Source organism: Schistocerca gregaria, chromosome 1 (genome assembly GCF_023897955.1).
Source record: "Schistocerca gregaria isolate iqSchGreg1 chromosome 1, iqSchGreg1.2, whole genome shotgun sequence".
Lineage (NCBI taxonomy): Eukaryota > Metazoa > Arthropoda > Insecta > Orthoptera > Acrididae > Schistocerca > Schistocerca gregaria.
Genome location: NC_064920.1, coordinates 1106528622 through 1106552272, shown reverse-complemented (window position 1 = coordinate 1106552272; position 23651 = coordinate 1106528622). Strand labels below are relative to the sequence as shown.

General features: G+C 41.1%; 1 protein-coding gene across 7 annotated transcripts in view; it reads left to right on the top strand.

The window, feature by feature from the left end:
* Positions 1 to 23651, top strand: part of LOC126283006 (uncharacterized) — a 378588-nt gene that overhangs the window by 286866 nt on the left and 68071 nt on the right. For all 7 annotated transcript variants that reach the window (XM_049982244.1, XM_049982237.1, XM_049982240.1 and 4 more), the window contains one exon: positions 21770 to 21893. In XM_049982244.1, coding sequence (XP_049838201.1) covers positions 21770 to 21893 — 124 coding nt within the window. The remainder of the gene's footprint in view (positions 1 to 21769; positions 21894 to 23651) is intronic.

The following is a 23651-nucleotide window of genomic DNA, read 5'->3' as shown; positions in this document are numbered from 1 at the left end:
TCCTCCATACCTTTTCTGGAGACTAGAAATCTCTTTTCTGGAGACTAGAAATCTACTCTGTAGGAATCAGGATGGGTTTCAAAAAAGACGATCGCATTAAACCCAGCTCACGCTATTCGTCCATGAGACTCAGAGGGCCATAGACACGGGTTCCCAGGCAGATGCCGTGTTTCTTGACTTCACAAGGCGTTCTTGACTTCCGCAAGGTGTTTGGTACATTTCCCCACAGTCGTTTAACGAAAAAAGTTAAAGCATATGGACTATCAGACAAATTGTGTGATTGGATTGAAGACTTCCTAGATAACAGAACACAGCATGTCATTCTCAATGGAGAGAAGTCTTCCGAAGTAAGAGTGATTTCAGATGTGCCACAGGGGAGTGTGTAGGACCATTGCTATTCACAATATACTTTAATGACCTTGTGGATGACATCGGAAGTTCACTGAGGCTTTTTGCGTATGATGCTGTGGTTTATTGAGAGGTTGTAACGAAGGAAAATTGTGCTGAAATTCAGGAGGATCTGCAGCGAATTGACGCATGATGCAGGGAATGGCAATTGAATCTCAATGTAGACAAGTGTAATGTGCTGCGAATACATAGAAAGGAAGATCCCTTATCATTTAGCTACAATGTAGCAGGTCAGCAACTGGAAGCAGTTAATTCCATAAATTAAATGCTGCTCAGCAGTGTGGGATCCGTACCAGATAGGATTGATAGAAGAGATAGAGAAAATCCAACGGAGAGCAGCGCGGTTCGTTAGAGGATCCTTTAGTTATCACGAAAGCGTTACGGAGGTGATAGATAAACTCCAGTGGAAGACTCTGCAGGAGAAACACTCAGTAGCTTGGTACGGGTTTTTGTTGAAGTTTTTGAGAACATACCTTCACCGAGGAGTCAAGCAGTATATTGCTCCCTCCTATGTATATCTCGCGAAGAGACCATGAGGATAAAATCATAATGATTAGAGCCCACACAGAGGCATACCGACAATCCTTCTTTCCACGAACAATACGAGACTGGAATAGAAGGGAGAACTGATAGAGGTACTCAATGTAGCCTCCGCCACACACCGTCAGGTGGCTTGCAGAGTATGGATGTAGATGTAGATTGGGAGCAGGTGCTGTCCAGGTCCACTGAGCCTCTGTGGTCCCCTCAAGGCGCGCTGCACGCTCATGAGATGTGTGATTGTTGAGATGGAACAGTCGTTAGCAGGCAACCTCTGGGGAACCTGCCACATTTCAGTTGTATAAAGCTTACCTAGGCAATTGGGGCTCTGTCTAGGTGAACTTTTATTTCCCTAGCTGCTCGTGGGAACCACCAAGGATCCTTCAGAATCATCTCTTCCTCCTCCAAGCGGAAAGGGTGGGCTGCTGATAAGTACCAACACCCAAGCAAATAAGATGTATTGTGTACCCAGACCTCCAGACTTGAGCTTTACACAGAATCTGTCAGTGTTAAGTAACAGAATGTTTACTGGGGCCAGAATGTGTTTCTTATAATTCAATGGAAAGAATGGAGCTTTGAGAAAGTTTCAACTTTTTACCTACAAAAAGTTTTAGGGAGAATCACTGGAAGCCTCATATCTGCCAAGTGCTTGCAAAACGAGTCCTTTTTGTTAGAAACATCTAATGCCAAACAAGTGATGAACATCCAGAAAGCTCAGTGCCTCGGGGAGTATCCAATAGAAAGTGAACTGCACAACACCTTAAAGTATAACAAAGGTGTTGTGACTTGCAGGGATCTGGTCAACAACGCCTGAGAAGAACTGAAAGCCGAGTGGTCCCAGGAAGGCATCATCGATGTACAGAACATAATGAAATAAGTGAATGGTGATCTTGTGAAATCGGACTCATTTACACTGACTTTCGTGAGCACAAAACTTCCAGAGCACAGTAATACTGGTTTCCTCCGACTCGACATGCAGCCTTATTTTCCTAAGCCGATGCACTGTTTTACATGCCAGTGCTTTGGGCACAAGACCTCAGGTTGTAAGGGAGCAGCCACTTGTGGCAAATGTGGTAAAGCCACCCATGAAGGTGTTGGTTGTGCATTTCCTCCAAAGTGTGAAACTACTCTGGTGATCACTCCATCTGGAGTAGGGACTGCAGTGTCTTTCTGGAAGAAAGGAAGATACAGAAAATCCAAACAACTAAACATATTTCATATGGAGAGGCTAAAAAGATCCATAAGGCCATGCAGCCCCTGAAGTTTGCTACCTCCTTCGCATCTGCTCTTAACAACCAGTTCAGAAGTCCGATACTGCTACCCAAAAGGAGGCTGCTTGTGTCAGCACTAGCACCTGCATTTGCCAGTGGACTTGCGCTGCTGTGATTCCTTCAAAGCCTAATCCCAAAACGTCACCCTGTGTGTGGCAATGCTTTTTCGTCTAGACAGGGGCTCCTCATTGACCTATTCCCTGCAGACCATGACCTGTGCCTTCATCATGATTGTTCATTTCAGTGCCACTGATCTTTCGATTGCTTCTCCTCCTCTTCTTTCTTACTTACACCGATTGCAACACAATGAGCTCTGCAATAGTGACTAGTTTCTGTTGATTCTCATGTTACGTTCACACCTGCTGATGGCCAGGTTACCCCATTGGTATTTCCATCCTGTCGATTGGCCTCTATATACCTCACAGGTTATGTTTATACCTTCTTTGTCAGGTTGTCTGATGAAGTAATTCGCAATCTTTCTGATAATATAATTTGCACCATTGACATGGCTGTTCCCATTTGATGGTCCCTGTTCACTGTTGGCCAGTCCTGTGATGGAGCATGGCCATTGGCACTGCAACCCGTGATCGCTGTCATTCCTTGCAACATCTTAAGTGGCACCTGTCCTCTGCTGGTCTTATTACCTTTAAATGTCTTTATGCCAGAGACCATTACTTAATCAAACAGAACAAGCAAGTTGTTAAGAATGCTTTGTCTCCTCCCTAGGTTTTTCTGTGCTTTCATCATGGGTGTGGACTACACTTCGTACCCTCCAAGGTTGTCAGCAGCAGTCTTCCATTCCTGGCCTAGCCCTTCCAGGTGGTCTTTCTACAGCTCCATCAGTTCTTGTGGAACACATTGCGACACATTTTGCGACTACATTGGCGTCAGCCTTTTAACCAGCCACCTTCCTCCTCTGGAAACAGCACGCTGAAACTTCCTACAAATGGTTTACCCTAGTCAGGTGGACTCCTGCAATGAAGCTTTCTACTGAGTGGGAAATTCTTCTGGCCCTCTCTTCGTCCCACGATTCAGCCCCTGACCTTGATTCCAGTGATAATCAATTGCTTCAACACCTCAGTCCTTCACAACAGTATCTCCTCCAGGTGTTTGACTGTATTTGGCTCCAAGGCATTTTCTGCTCTCAATGGATATACAGTGTTGTGGTTCCTGTATTTAAGCCCGGAAAGGATCCATCATCCATGGATAGTGTCCAGCCAATCAGTGTGACCAGTGTCCCCTGTAAGTTATTTGAACAGATGGGTCCTCGAATCTTGGGACCTTTTATCTCCTTACCAGTGCAACTTTTGGGGGGTGGGGGGGGGGGGGGGGGGCAGGCTGGCTCCAATTGATCATCTGCTTCAATTGGAAACGACAGCTTGGCAAGCCTTTTCTCAGCACCACCTTCTTGTTGCAGTTTTCTTCAGTCTTTTGTCCAAGGCCAACAACACATCTTGGTACTGTCACATCGTACTTACGTTTCATGAATGGGATCTTTGGGGCCCCCTGCAGACTTTTATTCACCAGTTCCTGTCCCATTGGTCTTTCAGAGCCCAGACTGGCACGTTCTCAGCTCTCTGCAGACCCAGGAGAATGGCATTCCACAGGGCTCAATATTAAGTGTCCTTTTACTCATCCCTATTAATGGACTTGTGGCCTCTGTCAGACTTTTGGTCGCCCCTTTTCTGTGTGTGGATGATTTCTGTATTTGAGATAGCTCTCAGTAGGTGGCCTCTGTGGAGCAACATCCCCAGAGTGACATCTAGCACACTTCCACATGGGCACTCTCACATTGTTTTCAGTTCTTCCCCCTCAAGCCGAGGGTGATGCATTTCTGTCGCTGTACTACAGTCCATCCTGATCCGAAGCTTTGTGTCGACACCTGGCACCTGACCATGGGCCTCAGTTTTGTTTTTTGTGTCTTCTTTTTGACAACAAGCTTATTTGTTTGGCCCATATCCACTTTTGGAAGATTGGCTGTTTTCGTAAACTCAAAACTCAATGTTCTTTGCTTCCTTGTCCACACATCTTAGGGCATGCCTCATTTGACTCTAATCTGCCTTTATGGGTCATTAGTTCTGCCTTGTCTGAACTATGTTTGTCAAGTTTCTGGACCAGATTACCCTTCTGTGCTGCTCCTGCAATCTGGTATCTGTTTAGCCACCAATGCCTTTCACACTAACACTGTTGGTAGTCTTCTCTTTGATGCTGGAATCCCTCCACTTTCAGTTCAGTGGCCCCAACCCCTGCTTTCGTATGTCATTGTGACCTCCCCTTCTCTCTTTGCTCCAGTTCTTTCGCTGATCTTTCCTCTTCTTTCTTCCTTCTTTGTACCGTGGCTATATCTCAGTGTTTTCAATGCAGAAACGTAGTGAGAAGGGAGCATGTGAGTGGTGATTCACAATACCGTAGTGCTGCGAGGGAGCCTCACTAGTGCCTCTGGTTTGAGAAGACTCTCTTTTCTTTCAAAACTGTAGTAGCATAGCTAGTACTATCTATGATTCTACTAAACTGAATGAGTTTCAACCTTGAAAGAAGTTTATTAATACCAATTAGCAACTCATCCAATACAGAAGCCGCTCACAGTTAGAGTAATTAGTTTCTGATGTGTGTGTAGGGGCCATTTATACTTGAAAGATCGTTTCAGTAACTCTGTCACTGTCCGTTTATGAGTTGCTAAGCAATGTATCAACAAGCTGACTATGCAATGATTAATATTTGTCCTATCCCGACAGTAAATCACTTCTCGCTTGCTTTAAGCATCTAGGCGATTACTATGCCGTTCATTTAAGTTGTTGATAGTTATTATCAAGCTAATGCCCGTAAATTGTGGTTAATGTTACTGAACCACACACACGACGATAACGCTTGATATCCAGCTGCGTATCTTAAACTCGGCGCCGATATTTGAGAATTTGCGCATGATTTGTTTGCACCAAAGTCAGGCTGTAGTTCCCCAGAATAATTTTTAAATCAACTCCTGGTTGGAAATTAACAATTCCATGCCCATTCGTGAAAGTTACAGAAGATCTGCACTCGACGACTACTTGATCGCGCACTCGAGCAACGCGGAAGTTTTTGTTCTTACAAAGAAAAAACATATCGTGCATAATGCAACAAGGTTATTTGCTATGTCCAAACATATTTATATCTATCTCATTAAAACTCATTACCTATTAAATGTTATACATAATTAAATTCTTTACTCTGTAAATAATCAATAAAATTTAGAAATGAATTGTATGTATTAAAAAAAATCTCAAGTTGGTATGATGTCACAGGTGGGCCTCAAACACTCCATTGCTTTACCATTTTGTATTCTGCCCAATCTACGGGAGTTGCAGAATGCTATTGTTTTTTACTCTGATGGCTTAAAATCAGTTGATCACGTGAGATGTGCCTTCATGTCTTCTGTTGTCAGAGAACACCATCTCCTGCCTGCCATGTGTGGGATGTTTACTGCAGAAGTGATGGCCATATATTGGGTCCTCTGCTTCATTAAATGGACCTCCCTCACTCGAATTTTGTTATACTCAGTGTGTGGCCTTCAGGCTATAACTCTGTTTGTCCTACCACTCTTTGCCATCCACAACCTTCTCACTGATCTTGGCGATGCTGCTTATTCAGTTGATTTACTCCGGATTCCCGGCCACTTAGGTATCCCAGGTAATGAATGAGCTCGCTGAATTACTGTCGGGGGGAGGGGGGTGCAGCCACCAACATCCCCCTCACCCTCACATACACACACCCTCTCCCGCCGTTCTCTGTGACCCCTCCAGGGATGTACAGGGTGATTCAAAAAGAATACCACAACTTTAAAAATGTGTATATAATGAAAGAAACATAATATAACCTTCTGTTATACATCATTACAAAGAGTATTTAAAAAGGTTTTTTTCACTCAAAAATAAGTTCAGAGATGTTCAATATGGCCCCCTCCAGACACTCGAGCAATATCAACCCGATACTCCGACTCGTTCCACACTCTCTGTAGCATATCAGGCGTAACAGTTTGGATAGCTGCTGTTATTTCTCGTTTCAAATCATCAATGGTGGCTGGGAGAGGTAGCTGAAACACCATATCCTTAATATACCCCCATAAGAAAAAATCGCAGGGGGTAAGATCAGGGCTTCATGGAGGCCAGTGATGAAGTGCTCTGTCACGGGCTGCCTGGCGGCCAATCCATCGCCTCGGGTAGTTGACGTTCAGGTAGTTATGGACAGATAAGTCCCAATGTGGTGGCGCTCCATCCTGCTGAAATATGAATTGTTGTGCTTCTTGTTCGAGCTGAGGGAACAGCCAATTCTCTAACATCTCCAGATACTGTAGTCCAGTTACAGTAGCACCTTCGAAGAAAAAGGGACCAAAAACTTTATTGGCTGAAATGGCACAGAAAACGTTCACCTTAGGCGAGTCACGTTCATACTGAGTTGTTTCCTGCGGATTCTCAGTGCCCCATATACAGACATTGTGATGGTTGACTTTCCCATTAGTGTGGAAAGTTGCTTCATCACTAAACACAATCTTTGAAATGTAAGATTCATCTATTTCCATTTGAGCAAGGATAAAATCACAGAAATCGATTCTTTTAATCTTATCAGCTGCAGACAGTGCTTGAACCAATTTCAGACGATAAGGTTTCATAACTAACCTCTTTTCGTAGGACTCTCCATACAGTTGATTGTGGAATTTGCAGCTCTCTGCTAGCTCTGCGAGTCGATTTTCCTGAGCTGCGAACAAATACTTGCTGAATGCGTGCTACATTTTCATCACACATTCTCGGCCGTCCAGACCTTTTCCCTTTGCACAAACACCCATTCTCTGTAAACTGTTTATACCAACGTTTAATACACCACCTATCAGGAGGTTTAACACCATACTTCGTTTGAAATGCACGCTGAACAACTGTCGTCGATTCACTTCTGCCATACTCAATAACACAAAAATCTTTCTGTTGAGCAGTCGCCATCTTAGCATCAACTGACACCTAGTCAACAGCGCTTCAAGCGAACAAATGTACAACTAAATGAAACTTTATAGCTCCCTTAATTTGCCGACAGATAGTGCTTAGCTCTGCCTTTTATCGTTGCAGAGTTTTAAATTCCTAAAGTTGTGGTATTCTTTTTGAATCGCCCTGTATTTATGGCCTTACATTAAATTCCTTTATTGTCAATGGTAGTTATCCCTCTGCCTCTCCCAGCAAGAATCTACCGTACTCTGCTGTTCTCATATCAGCCATACTAGGTTAACCCATGGGTTTTTACTCTGTAATGAGTTTCTGTCCCCTCCCCCTTCTTTTGTAGTTGCAGACACCTCCCCCCCCCCCCACCCCCACCCCCCTTCTCATGGTTATCCTAGTGTTGCTGGGCTGCACCCCACTTTTGATCCTTCACACTAAATACACTCTCCCGCCTTCCTTGTTCCGGGTGATAGAGGATGACCCTCACATGGTTACATCTGTTCTCAGTTTTCTTCGTAAGAGCGGTTTGTCTTCCAGTCAAGGTTTAAGTACCTGAATTTCCCTGCAGAATTGGAGTCCCTCTGCTTGTGTTGGTATTGGTTATGGAGACTTTGACTTGCCTTCACATCGGGCAGGTTCTGCCCCCGCCACTCCTCTTTTCCTATGTTCTTTCGGGTTTTTTGAGCCGTTTTGTTTCCACTTGTCTTGTATCTGCTTCCCCTGGTGTTGTCCACGTTGTGTAGTGATCATGGTATGGTATGATGTAGGGATTATGAACGGCCAGCCGCAGTGCTGGTACCATCTCTGGGGTATTCCTGCTCTCACTGTTTCCCTGTCTCGACCCCTCTCATTCCAAGTATTTTCCATCGCTGCCCACTACTTTCTCCCATCTTCCGGGCAGTGTACGAACACCGCACTGAAAAAATTGTTCATCTTTTGAAGCAATCCACAAATCAATCCAATTTGTGACTTCTTCATGAGATCGGAAGTGTTGGTCAGCCAGGCCCTGCGCCATTGATCTAAACAGGTGGTAGAGGGAGCATGGTGTAGAGAATACGGCAGCTGGGGTAGGACTTCCCATTTTAATGTTTTCAAGTACGTTTTGACCTCTTTTGCAACGTGGGATCGGGTCAAGCGTTGTGCTTGAAAATTACTTTATTGTGCCTCTCGTTGTATTGTGGCCATTTGTCTTTTAATACTCTGCTCAAATGCATTAATTGCATTGGATAATGAGCACCTGTGATTGTTTCACTTGGTTTTAACACCTCATAGTACATGACGCTGAGCTGGTCCCACCAAATGCAGAACATGATCTTGGAGCTGTGAGTATTCGGTTTGGCCGTCGATGTTAAAACAAGGCCAGGTTATCCCCATAATTTTTTGCATTTAGGATTATCATAATGAACCCATTTCTCATGCCCGGTCACAATGCAATGCAGAAATCCCTTCTGTTTTTGCCTCTGAAGCAACTGTTCTTAAACACACAAACGCTGTTCAATGTCTCTTGGTTTCAGCTCACACGGGACCCAAGTTCCTTCTTTCTGAATCATGCCCATAGCCTTGAGATATTTTGAAATAGCTTTCTGTGTCACTCCCACTAATTGTGCCAATTATTCTTGAGTTTGACGCGTGTCTTCACTCAGCAATGTCTCCAATTCTGCGCCTTTGAAAACATTCTCTCTTCCATCACTATGCGGGTGTGTGACGTTAGAATTACCATTCTTGAAATGTTTAAACCACTCATGATGCGTTCTTTCACTGATAGTGTCCTTACCATATGTACTTGAGAGCATTCGATGAGTCTCAGCCACTGTTTTCTTCATATGAAACAAAACAGAAACAATTCCCACAAATGATGAGATTTAGGCTCGTAAACTGACATTTTCAATCAAGAACAGCTTTATGATGCAGACACAAATCGACTAATGTTTGGATGAGGTTATGTTGACCGAGGTCCAAGCTAACTGCCTGACATCTGCGATCTGTTTCTTTCGACCGCTACTTACCGTTGTCGCTACCTATCAGCAAATGGTGGAAGCAAAGTTGTACACCTTGTATGTACAAATAAGAAATTAATGTAGTCTTACTAGAATCTAGGATAAAGACAGTATTTGCAACAAAAGTCGCATCTTGAGCTGTAAATCCTGGGTTGTTTCATTCAGGCTACCTATTTCCACTGTACTATCAATCTTTTAAGAGTGAACTTAATATGTATTATATGTTGTTACAGGTACATTTACATTGTGCTGCAAGCAGGTTTCTGTGTGTGGTTGTCTTGTTATTCCTTCATCATTTTTGTGTCTTGCAACTGTGAAGCATATGTAAATTTTTAATCTCAACTTCACTTACGATATTTATAAAACTGCAAGGATACAGAATGGCTAGCCAATACTCACCCATCATCTCTATAAAATTTTATTTGAATATAATTAAGACAATAAAAACAGGTATCTGTCTAACTTTCGGAATAATAAAAAGCACGAAAAGTACTCCATCTGGATAATTGTAATGCGTACCTGTAAGACTGTACTTCTGTTCAGTACATGAATAGATCAGTGACAGTTTATGTGTAGCTTCAAAGCTAAGTATACTGACATCGAAAACTTAAGGAGAAAAATAACTTTCGCGTGATGTGACACTGCCAAGTAACATAGCTCATTGAAACCCATATCATGAATAGAAAGAATAGCTTCAGTATAGTACAGAACATAACTGAATGAAACACTCAATGAGCAGACAGAAATGACACATTTGTGCAAAGACAATAATTACACTGAAGCCATAAACTTTTGATAGTACCCTGGAGATTTGCAAAAAGTGGGACAAGGGCGGCAATGCATTATCTCTGCAATAAGTTCACACTCGGGCCACCAGGGTTTGTAATGAGTTTATAATGGTCCTCCACTTCCGGTTAATTAGGATTTTTAAATGACAAGTGCATATAAAATGCCTTTTTCTTTTGGAAAGGTATCTGTTCTGAAGATAAGTGCAGACACAGTTACAACCAAATCGTTACCGCATGACTATTTTTGATTGAAAGACAGTTTGACAACAAAAGGTAGAATAAGAAATAATTTGTGTATTTTGTAATAAATAAACTGAATCTATTATAACACACACACACACACACACACACACACACACACATACACATTCACGCAAATGCAACTCCCATACACATGATCACTGTCTCTGGTGGCCAAAAGCTTACATTGTTCAATATTGCAAAAACTATTGTGCGGTACTAAGAAAAGTTATCAAAAAGTCCAGAAGCATGTGTATCATGTCTGAGATCAGTAACTATGATGATAAAATTAAAGCAATTTGGAATATTATTGAAAGGGAAACAGGGCAACCAAGAGCACAGGAAGACTTTAGTGCCATAAAACTGAATGACAAGTGTACTAACAAACAATTAGAAATTGAAAATATTTTCAATAATCATTTTTTAAATGTTGTGGAGAAAATAGGATCTAGATCTTCACTAGAAGAGGCAAGGCTACTAATAGAAGAGGCCATACCTGTGCAGTTTGAAACAACTGTAATTCCACCAGCCTCTCCCTCTGAAATCAGTAAAATAATAAACTCACTGAAAAGTAAAAGCTCTCACGGAATTGATGGCATTTCCAGCAAGGTACTTAAAGCTTGTTCCCCACAGATAAGTAGGATTCTCAGCCACGTATGTAATAGCTCTTTGGAGTAGGGTGTTTTCCCCGATAGACTGAAATATGCCATTGTAAAACCTTTGCATAAAAAGGGGGATATGTCGGATGTCAACAACTACCGCCCAATCTCTCTTCTAACAGCTCTATCAAAAAATTTTGAGAAACTAATGTATTCAAGAGTAGCCTCCCATATTTGTAAAAATAAAGTACTAACAAAATGTCTGTTTGGTTTTCAGAAAGGCTTTTCAACAGAAAATGCTATATACACTTTCGCTGATCAAATATTAAATGCTCTGAATAACCGGACGTCACCCATTGGTATTTTTTGTGATCTCTCAAAGGCCTTTGATTGTGTGAATCATGGAATTCTTTTAGATAAGCTAAATCATTATGGTTTGAGTGGGGCAGTGCACAAATGGTTTAATTCATACTTAACTGGAAGAAAGCAGAAAGATGAAATAAGTGGTTCGTGTAATGTTAAAACAACAGCTGATTCCTCAAACTGGGGGCTATCAAGTACGGGGTCCCACAGGGTTCGGTCTTAGGTTCTTTACTGTTCTTGATATACATCAATGACTTACCATTCCACATTGATGGAGATGCAAAGTTAGTTCTTTTTGCTGATGATACAAGTATAGTAATAACATCCAAAAACCAAGAACTAAGTGATGTAATTGTAAATGATGTTTTTCACCAAATTATTAAGTGGTTCTCAGCAAACGGACTCTCTTTAAATTTTGGTAAAACACAGTATATACAGTTCCCTACAGTAAATGGCACAACTCCAGTAATAAATATAGACTTTGAACAGAAGTCTGTAGCTAAGGTAGAATTTTCAAAATTTTTAGGTGTGTCCATTGATGAGAGGTTAAACTGGAAGCAACACATTGATGGTCTGCTGAAACGTATGCTATTAGGGTGATTGCAAATTTTGGTGATAAGAATCTCAGTAAATTAGCTTTCACTACTTTCGTATGGCATCATATTCTGGGATAATTCATTGTTGAGTAGAAAAGTATTCATTGCTCAAAAATGTGTAACCAGAATAATTGCTGGAGCCCACACATGGTCATCCTGCAGATATCTATTTAAGGATCTAGGGATCCTCACAGTAACCACACAGTATATATATACACTTATGAAATTTGTTGTTAATAATCCAACCCAGTTCAAAAGTAATAGCAGTGTGCATAGCTATAACACCAGGAGAAAGGATGATGCAGGGTTAAATCTGACTTTCTACATCTACATCTACATCCGTACTCCGCAAGCCACCTGACGGTGTGTGGCGGAGGGTACCCTGAGTACCTCTATCGGTTCTCCCTTCTATTCCAGTCTCGTATTGTACGTGGAAAGAAGGATTGTCGGTATGCTTCTGTGTGGGCTCTAATCTCTCTGATTTTATCCTCATGGTCTCTTCGCGAGATATACGTAGGAGGGAGCAATATACTGCTTGACTCTTCGGTGAAGGTATGTTCTCGAAACTTTAACAAAAGCCCGTACCGAGCTACTGAGCGTCTCTCCTGCAGAGTCTTCCACTGGAGTTTATCTATCATCTCCGTAACACTTTCGCAATTACTAAATGATCCTGTAACGAAGCGCACTGCTCTCCGTTGGATCTTCTCTATCTCTTCTATCAACCCTACCTGGTGCGGATCCCACACTGCTGAGCAGTATTCAAGCATTGGGCGAACAAGTGTACTGTAACCTACTTCCTTTGTTGTCGGATTGCATTTCCTTAGGATTCTTCCAATGAATCTCAGTCTGGCATCTGCTTTACCGATGATCAACTTTATATGATCATTCCATTTTAAATCACTCCTAATGCGTACTCCCAGATAATTTATGGAATTAACTGCTTCCAGTTGCTGACCTGCTATTTTGTAGCTAAATGATAAGGGACCTATCTTTCTATGTATTCGCATCACATTACACTTCGCTACATTGAGATTCAATTGCCATTCCGTGCACCATGCGTCAATTCGCTGCAGATCCTCCTGCATTTCAGTACAATTTTCCATTGTTGCAACCTCTCGATACACCACAGCATCATCTGCAAAAAGCCTCAGTGAACTTCCGATGTCATCCACCAGGTCATTTATGTATATTGTGAACAGCAACGGTCCTATGACACTCCCCTGCGGCACACCTGAAATCACTCTTACTTCGGAAGACTTCTCTCCATTGAGAATGACGTGCTGCGTTCTGTTATCTAGGAACTCCTCAATCCAATCACACAATTGATCTGATAGTCCGTATGCTCTTACTTTGTTCATTAAACGACTGTGGGGAACTGTGTCAAACGCCTTGCGGAAGTCAAGAAACACGGCATCTACCTGTGAACCCGTGTCTATGGCCCTCTGAGTCTCGTGGACGAATAGCGCGAGCTGGGTTTCACACGATCGTCTTTTTCGAAACCCATGCTGATTCCTACAGAGTAGATTTCTAGTCTCCAGAAAAGACATTATACTCGAACATAATACGTATTCCAAAATTCTACAACTGATCGACGTTAGAGATATAGGTCTATAGTTCTGCACATCTGTTCGACGTCCCTTCTTGAGAACGGGAATGACCTGTGCCCTTTTCCAATCCTTTGGAACGCTTCGCTCTTCTAGAGACCTACGGTACACCGCTGCAAGAAGGGGGGCAAGTTCCTTCGCGTACTCTGCCACAGAAAGGCGTAAATTATGCTGCCACAAAAGTCTTTGGTCACCTACCAAACAGCATCAAAAGCCTGGCAGATAGCCAACTAACATTTAAAAATAAATTAAATAACTTCTAGATGACAACTCCTTCTACTCATTTGCTGAATTTTTAGATATAAATTAAGGGAAAAAAACTTGAACATTAGTGTCATGCAATATTTTGTGTAATGTAATATCTTGTACAGACATCTTTTATTAACCTGACACGTTCCACATCATTACGAAGTGTTGTATTCCTGATCTATGGAATAAGTATTAATCTAATCTAATCTAAGCTGGCCGGGGTGGCCGAGAGGTTCTAGGCACTACAGTCTAGAACCGCGTACCCCTACGGTCGCAGGTTCGAATCCTGCCTGGGGCATGGATGTGTGTGATGTCCTTAGGTTAGTTAGGTTTAAGTAATTCTAAGTTCTAGGGGACTGATGACCTTAGAAGTCAAGTCCCATAGTGCTCAGAGCCATTTGAACCATTTTTTAAAATCTAATCTAATCTTTCACTTTTGCCAGCTTTCTCAAAAATATTTGAAAAGGTTGTGTTCAAGCATCTCCTTAAGCATCTGACTGCAAATAATGTATTGTCCAAGTCACAGTTTGGATTTCTTAAGGGTTCTGATATAGAGAAAGCTATTTACACTTACAGTGAGAATGTACTTAAATTTATTAGATATTAAATTAGAGGCTACTGGCATTTTCTGCGACCTGTCAAAAGCCTATGACTGCGTGAACCATAGCATTCTCTTAAATAAATTAGAATATTATGGTGTCACCGGCAATGCTGCGAAATGGTTTGAGTCTTATCTGTCTAACAGGAAACAAAGGATGTTGTTGTGAAACATGTGTGCAGTAAGCAGTCTGTCTTCATCTGACTGGGAATTAATTACATGTGGTGTTCCTAATGGGTCATCTTGGGTCCATTGCCTTTTCTTGTCTACATTAATGACTCGTCATCTGTTACACTGCCAGATGCTACGTTTGTTTTGTTTGCAGATGATACAAACATTGCAATAAGTAGCAAGTCAAGTGCAGATTTAGAAATAGCTGCTAATCAAATTTTCACGGACATTAATAAATGGTTTAAAGTTTATTCACGGGACTGATGACTTTTCCAGTCTGGTCCCTTCAACCCCACAAACCAACCCAAAGTTAATTCACAGTCATTAAACTTTGAGAAGACCCACTATATGCAGTTCAGAACCTGTAAGAGATTTCCTTCCAGCATGTGTATAATATACGAAGACATGCAGATCAAAGAGGTTGGCAGTGGTTACATTTCTGGGATTACAACTCGATAATAAATTGAGTTGGGAACGGCATACCACAGAATTACTTAGGTGCCTAAACAAATCTGGATTTGCAGTGAGAATGATGTCAGATGTAGGAGATGAAAATATAAAACAAAACTTGAATACTTTACTTACTTTCATTTTATGATGTCATATGGGACCATATTCTGGGGTATCTAATCAAACCGAGCAAAAGTTTTTAGGGAGAAAAAGCATGTGATAAGAATCATTTGTGGTGTAAATTCAAGAAAATCATATAGAAACCTGTTCAAGGAACTTCGTGTACTAACCATTGCGTCTCAGAATATTTATTCCTTAATGAAATTTGTTGCAAGTAATACATCTCTATTTCCAACCAATAGCTCAAAACATAGTATCAATACCAGGAATAAGAGCAATCTACATAAAGACCTAAAATCAGTCACCTTGATCCAAAAAGGGGTCCAATATTCAGGGACATACATTTTCAATAAATGGCCAGCAATCATTAAAAACTTGTTTTCAGATAAAGCACGATTTAAATAGAGTTTTAAAGACTTCTTGACAGGCAACTCCTTGTACTCTATAGATTAATATCTTAACTGAGATTGTTAAGCCAGCTAAAGTAAAAATGTCTGTTAGATTTTGGTTTTGACAGCACTTGATCACAACAGTCAAGATAGGTATTTTGTGTATGATAAAGTTATTAATAGTGCGTAACAGTGTTTCATTCTGACAGCCTGTTAATTATGTAAATATTAGCTGGTCCAGTTTACCGCATTGTATTCACCTATTTCGACAGACTCCTGATAAATGATCAGGGTAGTAAGTATTATATTAAAATGTTTTATGTTTTTATGTTATCCTTTCTGACATGTTCCACACCCAAGAGAATCATCTCATTTTTTGGGTCTATGGAACGAAAACTGAATCTAATCTAATCTTTCTTTGATGAGTTGCTGCTGGTAATGCAAGTCATTATTCTCCAGTAATGTATGGCAACAGCTCTTCTTGAGTATTAATTCATCTCAATGTCAATGTGCTGTGACCATTTGCTACCACATAGTATGCCTGAATGTATATTGCAATTTATTCCGCATCTGCACTTCACCACTTGATGCTAGCAACACACTCTCCACTGACTATCTTGCCTGACTCCATGCTTACACACCAGTGACAATACTTCTTACTTCAAACATGTTCTTTGATTCTATACAATAGCAAACTTCCTTGACTACGACAATGTTTTTACCACATCGTAATTACAGAATTCATTGTTTAATTAGTTTGTTTGAATTAATTCTTTGGCATTTAAATACATGACAAGATTAATAAAATAATAAAAGCTACATACGACAGATCATATCAAAGTTACAGTATGATTGTAGCATTAATTACGCAAAAATTTATTAGGCACTGTGTTGTTATATTTTGTGTTCTTGTCGTAGGCTGTTCCATTCCTCCACCAGTGTGGATGATTGTTGGTGCATCTGATCGTGCTGCAAATATAACTCCCCATTGAATCCCACATGTGCTCAATTGGATTCCATACTGAAGTTCATGATTTTCACTGCAGTGGGCAGTTTTTAATGGTAATTTCTCTCATCATCATCATCATCATCATCATCATCATCATCATTTAAGACTGATTATGCCTTTCAGCGTTCAGTCTGGAGCATAGCCCCCTTATAAAATTCCTCCATGATGCCCTATTCAGTGCTAACATTGGTGCCTTTTCTGATGTTAAACCTATTACTTCAAAATCATTCTTAACCGAATCCAGGTACCTTCTCCTTGGTGTGCTCCGACTCCTCCTACCCTCTACTACTGAAAACATGAGTCTCTTGGGTAACCTTGCCTCTCCCATGCATGTAACATGACCCCACCATCTAAGCCTGTTCGCCCTGACTGCTACATCTATAGAGTTCATTCTCCGTTTTTCTTTGATTTCCTCATTGTGGACATTCTCCTGCCATTGTTCCCATCTACTAGTACCTGCAATCATCCTAGCTAATTTCATATCCGTTACCTCAACCTTGTTGATAAGGTAACCTGAATCCACCCAGCTTTCGCTCCCATACAACAAAGTTGGTCGAAAGATTGAACGGTGCACAGATAACTTAGTCTTGGTACTGACTTCCTTCTTGCAGAAGAGAGTAGATCGTAGCTGAGCGCTCACTGCATTAGCTTTGCTACACCTTGCTTCCAGTTCTTTCACTATGTTGCCATCCTGTGAGAATATGCATCCTAAGTACTTGAAACCGTCCACCTGTTCTAGCTTTGTTCCTCCTATTTGGCACTCAATCCGTTTATATTTCTTTCCCACTGACATTACTATTGTTTTGGAGATGCTAATCTTCATACCATAGTCCTTACATTTCTGATCTAGCTCTGAAATATTACTTTGCAAACTTTCAATCAAATCTGCCATCACAACTAAGTCATCAGCATATGCAAGACTGCTTATTTTGTGTTCACATATCTTGATCTCACCCAGCCAGTCTATTGTTTTCAACATATGATCCATAAATAATATAAACAACAGTGGAGACAGGTTGCAGCCTTGTCTTACCCCCGAAACTACTCTGAACCATGAACTAAATTTACCATCAACTCTAACTGCTGCCTGACTATCCATGTAAAGACCTTTAATTGCTTGCAAAAGTTTGCCTCCTATTCTATAATCTTGTAGAACAGACAATAACTTCCTCCTAGGGACCCGGTCATATGCCTTTTCTAGATCTATAAAGCATAGATACAATTCCCTGTTCCACTCATAACACATCTCCATTATTTGCCATAAGCTAAAGATCTGGTCCTGACAACCTCCAAGCGGCCTAAACCCACGCTGATTTTCATCCAATTGGTCCTCAACTAATACTCGCACTTTTCTTTGAACAATACCTGAGAAGATTTTATCCACAATGCTGATTAAAGAGATACCTCTGTAGTTGTTACAATCTTTCCTGTTTCCATGTTTAAAGATTGGTGTGATTACTGCTTTTGTCTAGTCTGATGGAACCTGTCCCCACTTCCAGGCCATTTCATTATCCTGTGTAACCATTTAAGACCTGACATTCCACTGTATTTGATGATTTCCGACTTAATTTCATCCACCCCAGCTGCTTTATTGCACTGCATTCTATTGACCATTTTCTCCAGTTCCTCAAATGTGATCCTATTTCCATCATCATTCCTATCCCATTCTACCTCGAAATCTGAAACATTACTGATCGTATTTTCACCTACATTGAGCAACTCTTCAAAATATTCCCTCCATCTGCCCAAGCACCCACAGGATTCACCAGCAGTTTTCCTGATCTGTCCAAAATACTTGTCATTTCCTTCTTACCTCCCTTTCGAAGACTGCTAATTACATTCCAGAATGGTTTTCCAGCAGCTTGACCCATATTCTCCATCCTGTTTCCAAAGTCTTCACAAGATTTCTTCTTGGATAATGCAATTATCTGTTTGGCTTTGTTTCTTTCTTCAACATAACTTTCTCTGTCTACCTGACTTCTAGTATGTAGCTATTTTTGATACGCCTTCTTTTTCCTTTTACAGGCTGCCTTGACTGTGTCATTCCACCAAGCTGTTTGCTTCATCCTACTTTTACACTCTACTGTTCCAAGAAATACTTTAGCCACTTCCAGTACTGTGTCCCTGTACCTTGTCCATTCCTTTTCCAACGACTGTAATTGACTACATTCAACTAACTGGCACCTTTCTGAGATCGCTGTTATGTACTTGTGCCTGATTTCCTTATCCTGAAGTTTCTCCACTCTTATCCTCCTACATATGGACCTGACCTTCTGCACTTTCGGCCTCACAATCCCAATTTCGCTGCAGATTAAATAATGATCAGTGTCATCAAAGAATCCCCGGAATACACGTGTGTCCCTCACAGCCTTCCTGAATTCCTGATCTGTTATTATATAGTCAATGACAGATCTGGTTCCCCTGCGCCTTACCAAGTATACCGGTGAATGTTCTTATGTTTAAAAAAAGGAGTTTGTGATTACTAAGCCCATACTGGCACATAAATCCAAGAGTTGTTTCCGTTTCTGTTGGCCTCCATATCCTCTCCAAATTTACCCATCACCTTTTCATACCCTTCTGTTCAATTTCCAATCCTGGCGTTAAAATCACCCATGAGCAGAACACTGTCCTTGTCCTTTACTCTAACAACTACATCACTGAGTGCCTCATAAAAACTATCCATCTTATCTTTATCTGTCCCTTCACAATGCGAATATACTGACACAATCCTAGTTTTCTTGCTGTCAAATCTATCCACATCAGTCGTTCATTTACATACCTTATTGCAACTACGCTGGGTTCCATTTCTTTCCTGATGTAAAGCCCTACACCCCATTGTGCTATTCCTGCTTTGACTCCTGACAGGTAGACCTTGTATTCTCCCACTTCCTCTTCTTTCTCACCCCTTGCCCGAATGTCACTAACAGCTAAAACGTCCAGCCCCATCTTACTTGCAGCCTCTGCCAGCTCTACCTTCTTCTCAGTGTAGCCCCCATTGATATTAATAGCTCCCCATCTCATTACCATTTGTTTGCCAGGTCGTATCTTAGGAGTCCCTGCTTTGTCAGTTAGAGGTGGGACTCCGTCACCTCCAAAGGTCCGAAGCATTTTGCTCTGATTGTTGCCAGCATCATATTTAAAGTACCGGGGAAGCAGGTTGCTAGCCTTACTTGCTCCGAGTCCCATTGGGTTTTACTCCTAATGGTTGAGGGACTAACTGGTGGATTTGGTAGTCTTTGCCGTATGAGCACAAAGGTGACCACGATTCAGAATATGCCCGATATGCCCAGCCTTATTCCAAAGTAGCTGGTATCCCGACTGTCGGGACTACTTACTTGGCCACTCATACTTTGCCCATGGTTCATGAACTAGGACATGACTGCAGGAACCCACACCATGAACCAATTTCTCTGACATTTTAAATTACTCATGAGGCTGCAAATGCATGCAGGGGACAACACCAGTAGGCAATCCCCACTGCTGTGGGCTGTGTGCATTTGCAGCCACAGGACTGATTGAAAATGGCAGAGGAGCAACCATTTACAGCTGTCCACTATAGTGGATGCTATGTGCCATAGGCTTACTTTGTGGGGAATGGACAGGCCAGTCCAGTCACTGAATATCCTCTCATTACAAGAGCTGCTTCACTTGTGTAGGCTGATGTAGTTGCGCATTGTTGTCCATAAAAATGAGGTCAGGACTGAATGCATCCCTGAAAAGATATAAATGGGGAACAATAATGTTGATCAGTCAGTGTACCATGTTCAAAAACTTGGATATCAATATGCCCATGCAACATTATACCTTCCCCCACCATAACACCTGGACGACCATTGTCATGTTCGACAATGTTCCTGGGTGCATCACATACCTTCAGATGTCTGAGAGGTGGTAGTGTGTAATGCACACAGGATCATTTTCAAACATGACTGTTTTGGTGGTCCAGGTGTTATGGTGTGAGGAGGAATAATGTTGGATGAATGTACGACAACCATGTCTTTGAACATGGTACAGTCACCAGTCAGCTTTATTGTGACACTGTATACATTTTCCGTTCTTGTCTTTTCAGGGATGCATTTGGTCAAGACTTCATTTTTATGGTTGAAAATACAGAGCCCCATCAAAATGTGTGGGTGAGAAAACTCTTGGAATGAGAGGATATTTAGTGAATGCATTGGCCTTTCTGTTCCAACTTAAGGTCCATTGAGCGCATGTGAGATTCACTTGGGAGACATATTGCAGTGTGACTATGTAGGCATTCCTGGCATAATAGCTGATAATATTCTTTTTGGACCTCCAGCCGGATCTTGAAGTCATCTTGCCACACTATTTCTGCAATCCACCTGGCCACCATCTTCAGGTGAGTAACCTGTTGCACAAACTCGCCAGAACTCAATTCTGCAGCAGCTCCTTTACACTCTACAAAAGGCCAAAAACACATGCAAAAGAAATCATGATCACTGCCCTCTAGCTCAAGTGAATATAATAGCGCCCCCAATTGTGGAAGCTGGAGAAATCGATAAATTGTTATCAAAAACCATACTAATGGCTGAATCAGAGACCATTGTTTTTTAGTATTTAAATAAGATTTGGAACCCTGTTTTATCAGAAATTAAAAAAAACAATGGTCTTTGATTGACCCATCAGAATAGTCTTTGATAATGGTTTACTGATTTCACCAGCTTCCACCACTTCAGCACTTTATGGTTACGTCAGTAGAGGGCAGTTATGACGATTTCTTTGCACATTGGCTGTTGGCTTTCTGCAGTTTATTAAGGAGCCACTGCCCACAATCTGAATTTAGTTACAGCGTGCTCATGCAACAGATTATCGCATGAAGATGGCGGCCAAGTGAGCCGCAGAAATATTGTAGCTAGATGAACTTCAGGATCCAGCTGCAGACCCAAGAAGAATATTATCAGATTGCAGTATGTCCAAAAGTGCTAACAGCCCTCCAGCAGTTGTCAACCATGCTAGTGGAGAAATGAAACTGCATACCACAAGAACTCCATACACCCCTTGTGCCCAGAATGGGAGCATGTTTAAGAGCATGCGTTGCTGTCTGTGGTGACCACATACTCTCCAGGGTACCATCATAAATCATGAAATCGTGGTTTTTTCAGTGTTATTATTGTCTTTGAATAAAAGTGTCATTTCTGTTCATCTCATTTTTCGTATTTATTTCAGATGCCTTCTGTACTGTACTGTAGTAGTTATTTTTATGTATTGTCCAAGTTTCATTGAGCGATATTACTTGGCAATGACAAGCATGCAAAAGTTACTTTCATCCTCAAGTTTTGCACAGCAGCGTATAACGATACTACCTCCCCAACCGCGTACATACACACACCTGTTTGAATGTTTACATGTTCTATGAAATGTTATATCATCTCAGTGATTATTATTAAATGTGGTTTAGCAATGCAGAGTCATCTTGGCTACGACTGACAGCTGGCTGTGCACTCTTGAAAATGTCTACTGATCCTGCTGTGTGGAAGAAAGTCTCAATACTTCACATGGCTACAATCAGTTCTCTCATACTTGTGAGTATGCCTTTTAATCATTTCTTTCATTAAGATGTCCCATTTCTAGGGAATAAGTTCCTGAAAAAGCACCAGCCAACAGCAGATAACACCTTTGTTCTTACCAAATTGGTAAATTACATTACAGAATATGAAAGGAAGATTGTCTTGCATTGTGATCATACCTTTGTATGATAGTGTGGTTTTTAAAGTAATGTAGAGCATAGGAATGTAGTTCAAGCATAGGTAAGTTATGTGTGGTTTTATGTTACGTGAGATATGAAGCAGAACTAATAGAAAGGCCAGGAAGTTTTGTAGAATCTTCAGATTGAAATATTCACTAGTTAATGTGAAAAGTATGTTATGAGGAATCCTGATAACTGGGTGATATTTTATGGTGACTAATTATATATACAAAGGAATGGATTATACATGCAAAGGAATGAAACAGTTTTACACAATCAAGGTTGGTATTTAGTTGGAGGTTCGAGTCCTCCCTCGGGCATGGGTGTTTGTGTTTGTCCTTAGGATAATTTAGGTTAAGTAGTGTGTAAGCTTAGGGACTGATGACCTTAGCAGTTAAGTCCCACACATCTGTATTTAGTCATTAAATTGTGAGACAGAGCTGCTGACTGGTACTTACTCTCAAGGTATGAAATTCATAGTATTACCAACAAACACAGTAAAAGTACATGGCCCTGTCCTGTTAGTTTCATCCTCAGGTGATGGAACAGATAGAATGGGGAAGGTAGGTTAGGTCACTCAGATCCCAAGATGACAGGGGACTTGCCTATTGTAAGGGCAAGAGCTATCTTAGTTCTCACAAGAGATAGCTACCTCTTATCCTGGAGTCTTAGTGACCTACTCTACCCTGTTTTTTACAACCCCCTGGGAGGAATTGTAGTTATTATAGTGTCATGTTTTTAATTATGTGGGCAGTACTAAATATTTTGCTCCCTAAGACATGTACAGACCAGAAATTCTGTCCCACAATTTAATAGTTTTCTTGCTTGAGTTTTCATTTTGAATAATTAACAAAACATACCACATGTGTATATGAGACCGTTGTGCTGGAAACATCATTGTTTTGACATACACAGTATTCTAAGTAAGAGCAAAATATGCAAAAATTGTACATCATAAAACTGCAAATTCTGATGATGCAGGCTATAGTACACTTGTAGCAGTGTTCAAACATTATTCCTGTCGTAATAAGAATAAATAACAATAACAAGAATAATAATAATAATTATTTATGTGCCCACAGTAGCTTAGTGGTTGGGGTATTATCATTTTCCGAATATTTAACATTAATGAAAGCAAACAACAAATGTTGTTGTTGTTGTTGTGGTCTTCAATCCTGAGACTGGTTTGATGCAGCTCTCCATGCCACTCTATCCTGTGCAAGCTTCTTCATATTCCAGTACCCACTGCAGCCCACATCCTTCTGAATCTGCTTAGTGTATTCATCTCTTGGTCTCCCTCTACGATTTTTACCCTCCACGCTGCCCTCCAATACTAAATTGGTGATCCCTTGATACATCAGAACATGTCCTACCAACCGATCCCTTCTTCTAGTCAAGTTCTGCCACAAACTTCTCTTCTCCCCAATCCTATTCATTACTTCCTCATTAGTTATGTCATCTACCCATCTAATCTTGAGCATTCTTCTGTAGCACCACATTTCGAAAGCTTCTATTCTCTTCTTGTCTAAACTATTTATCGTCCATGTTTCACTTCCATACATGCCTACACTCCATACAAACACTTTCTGAAAAG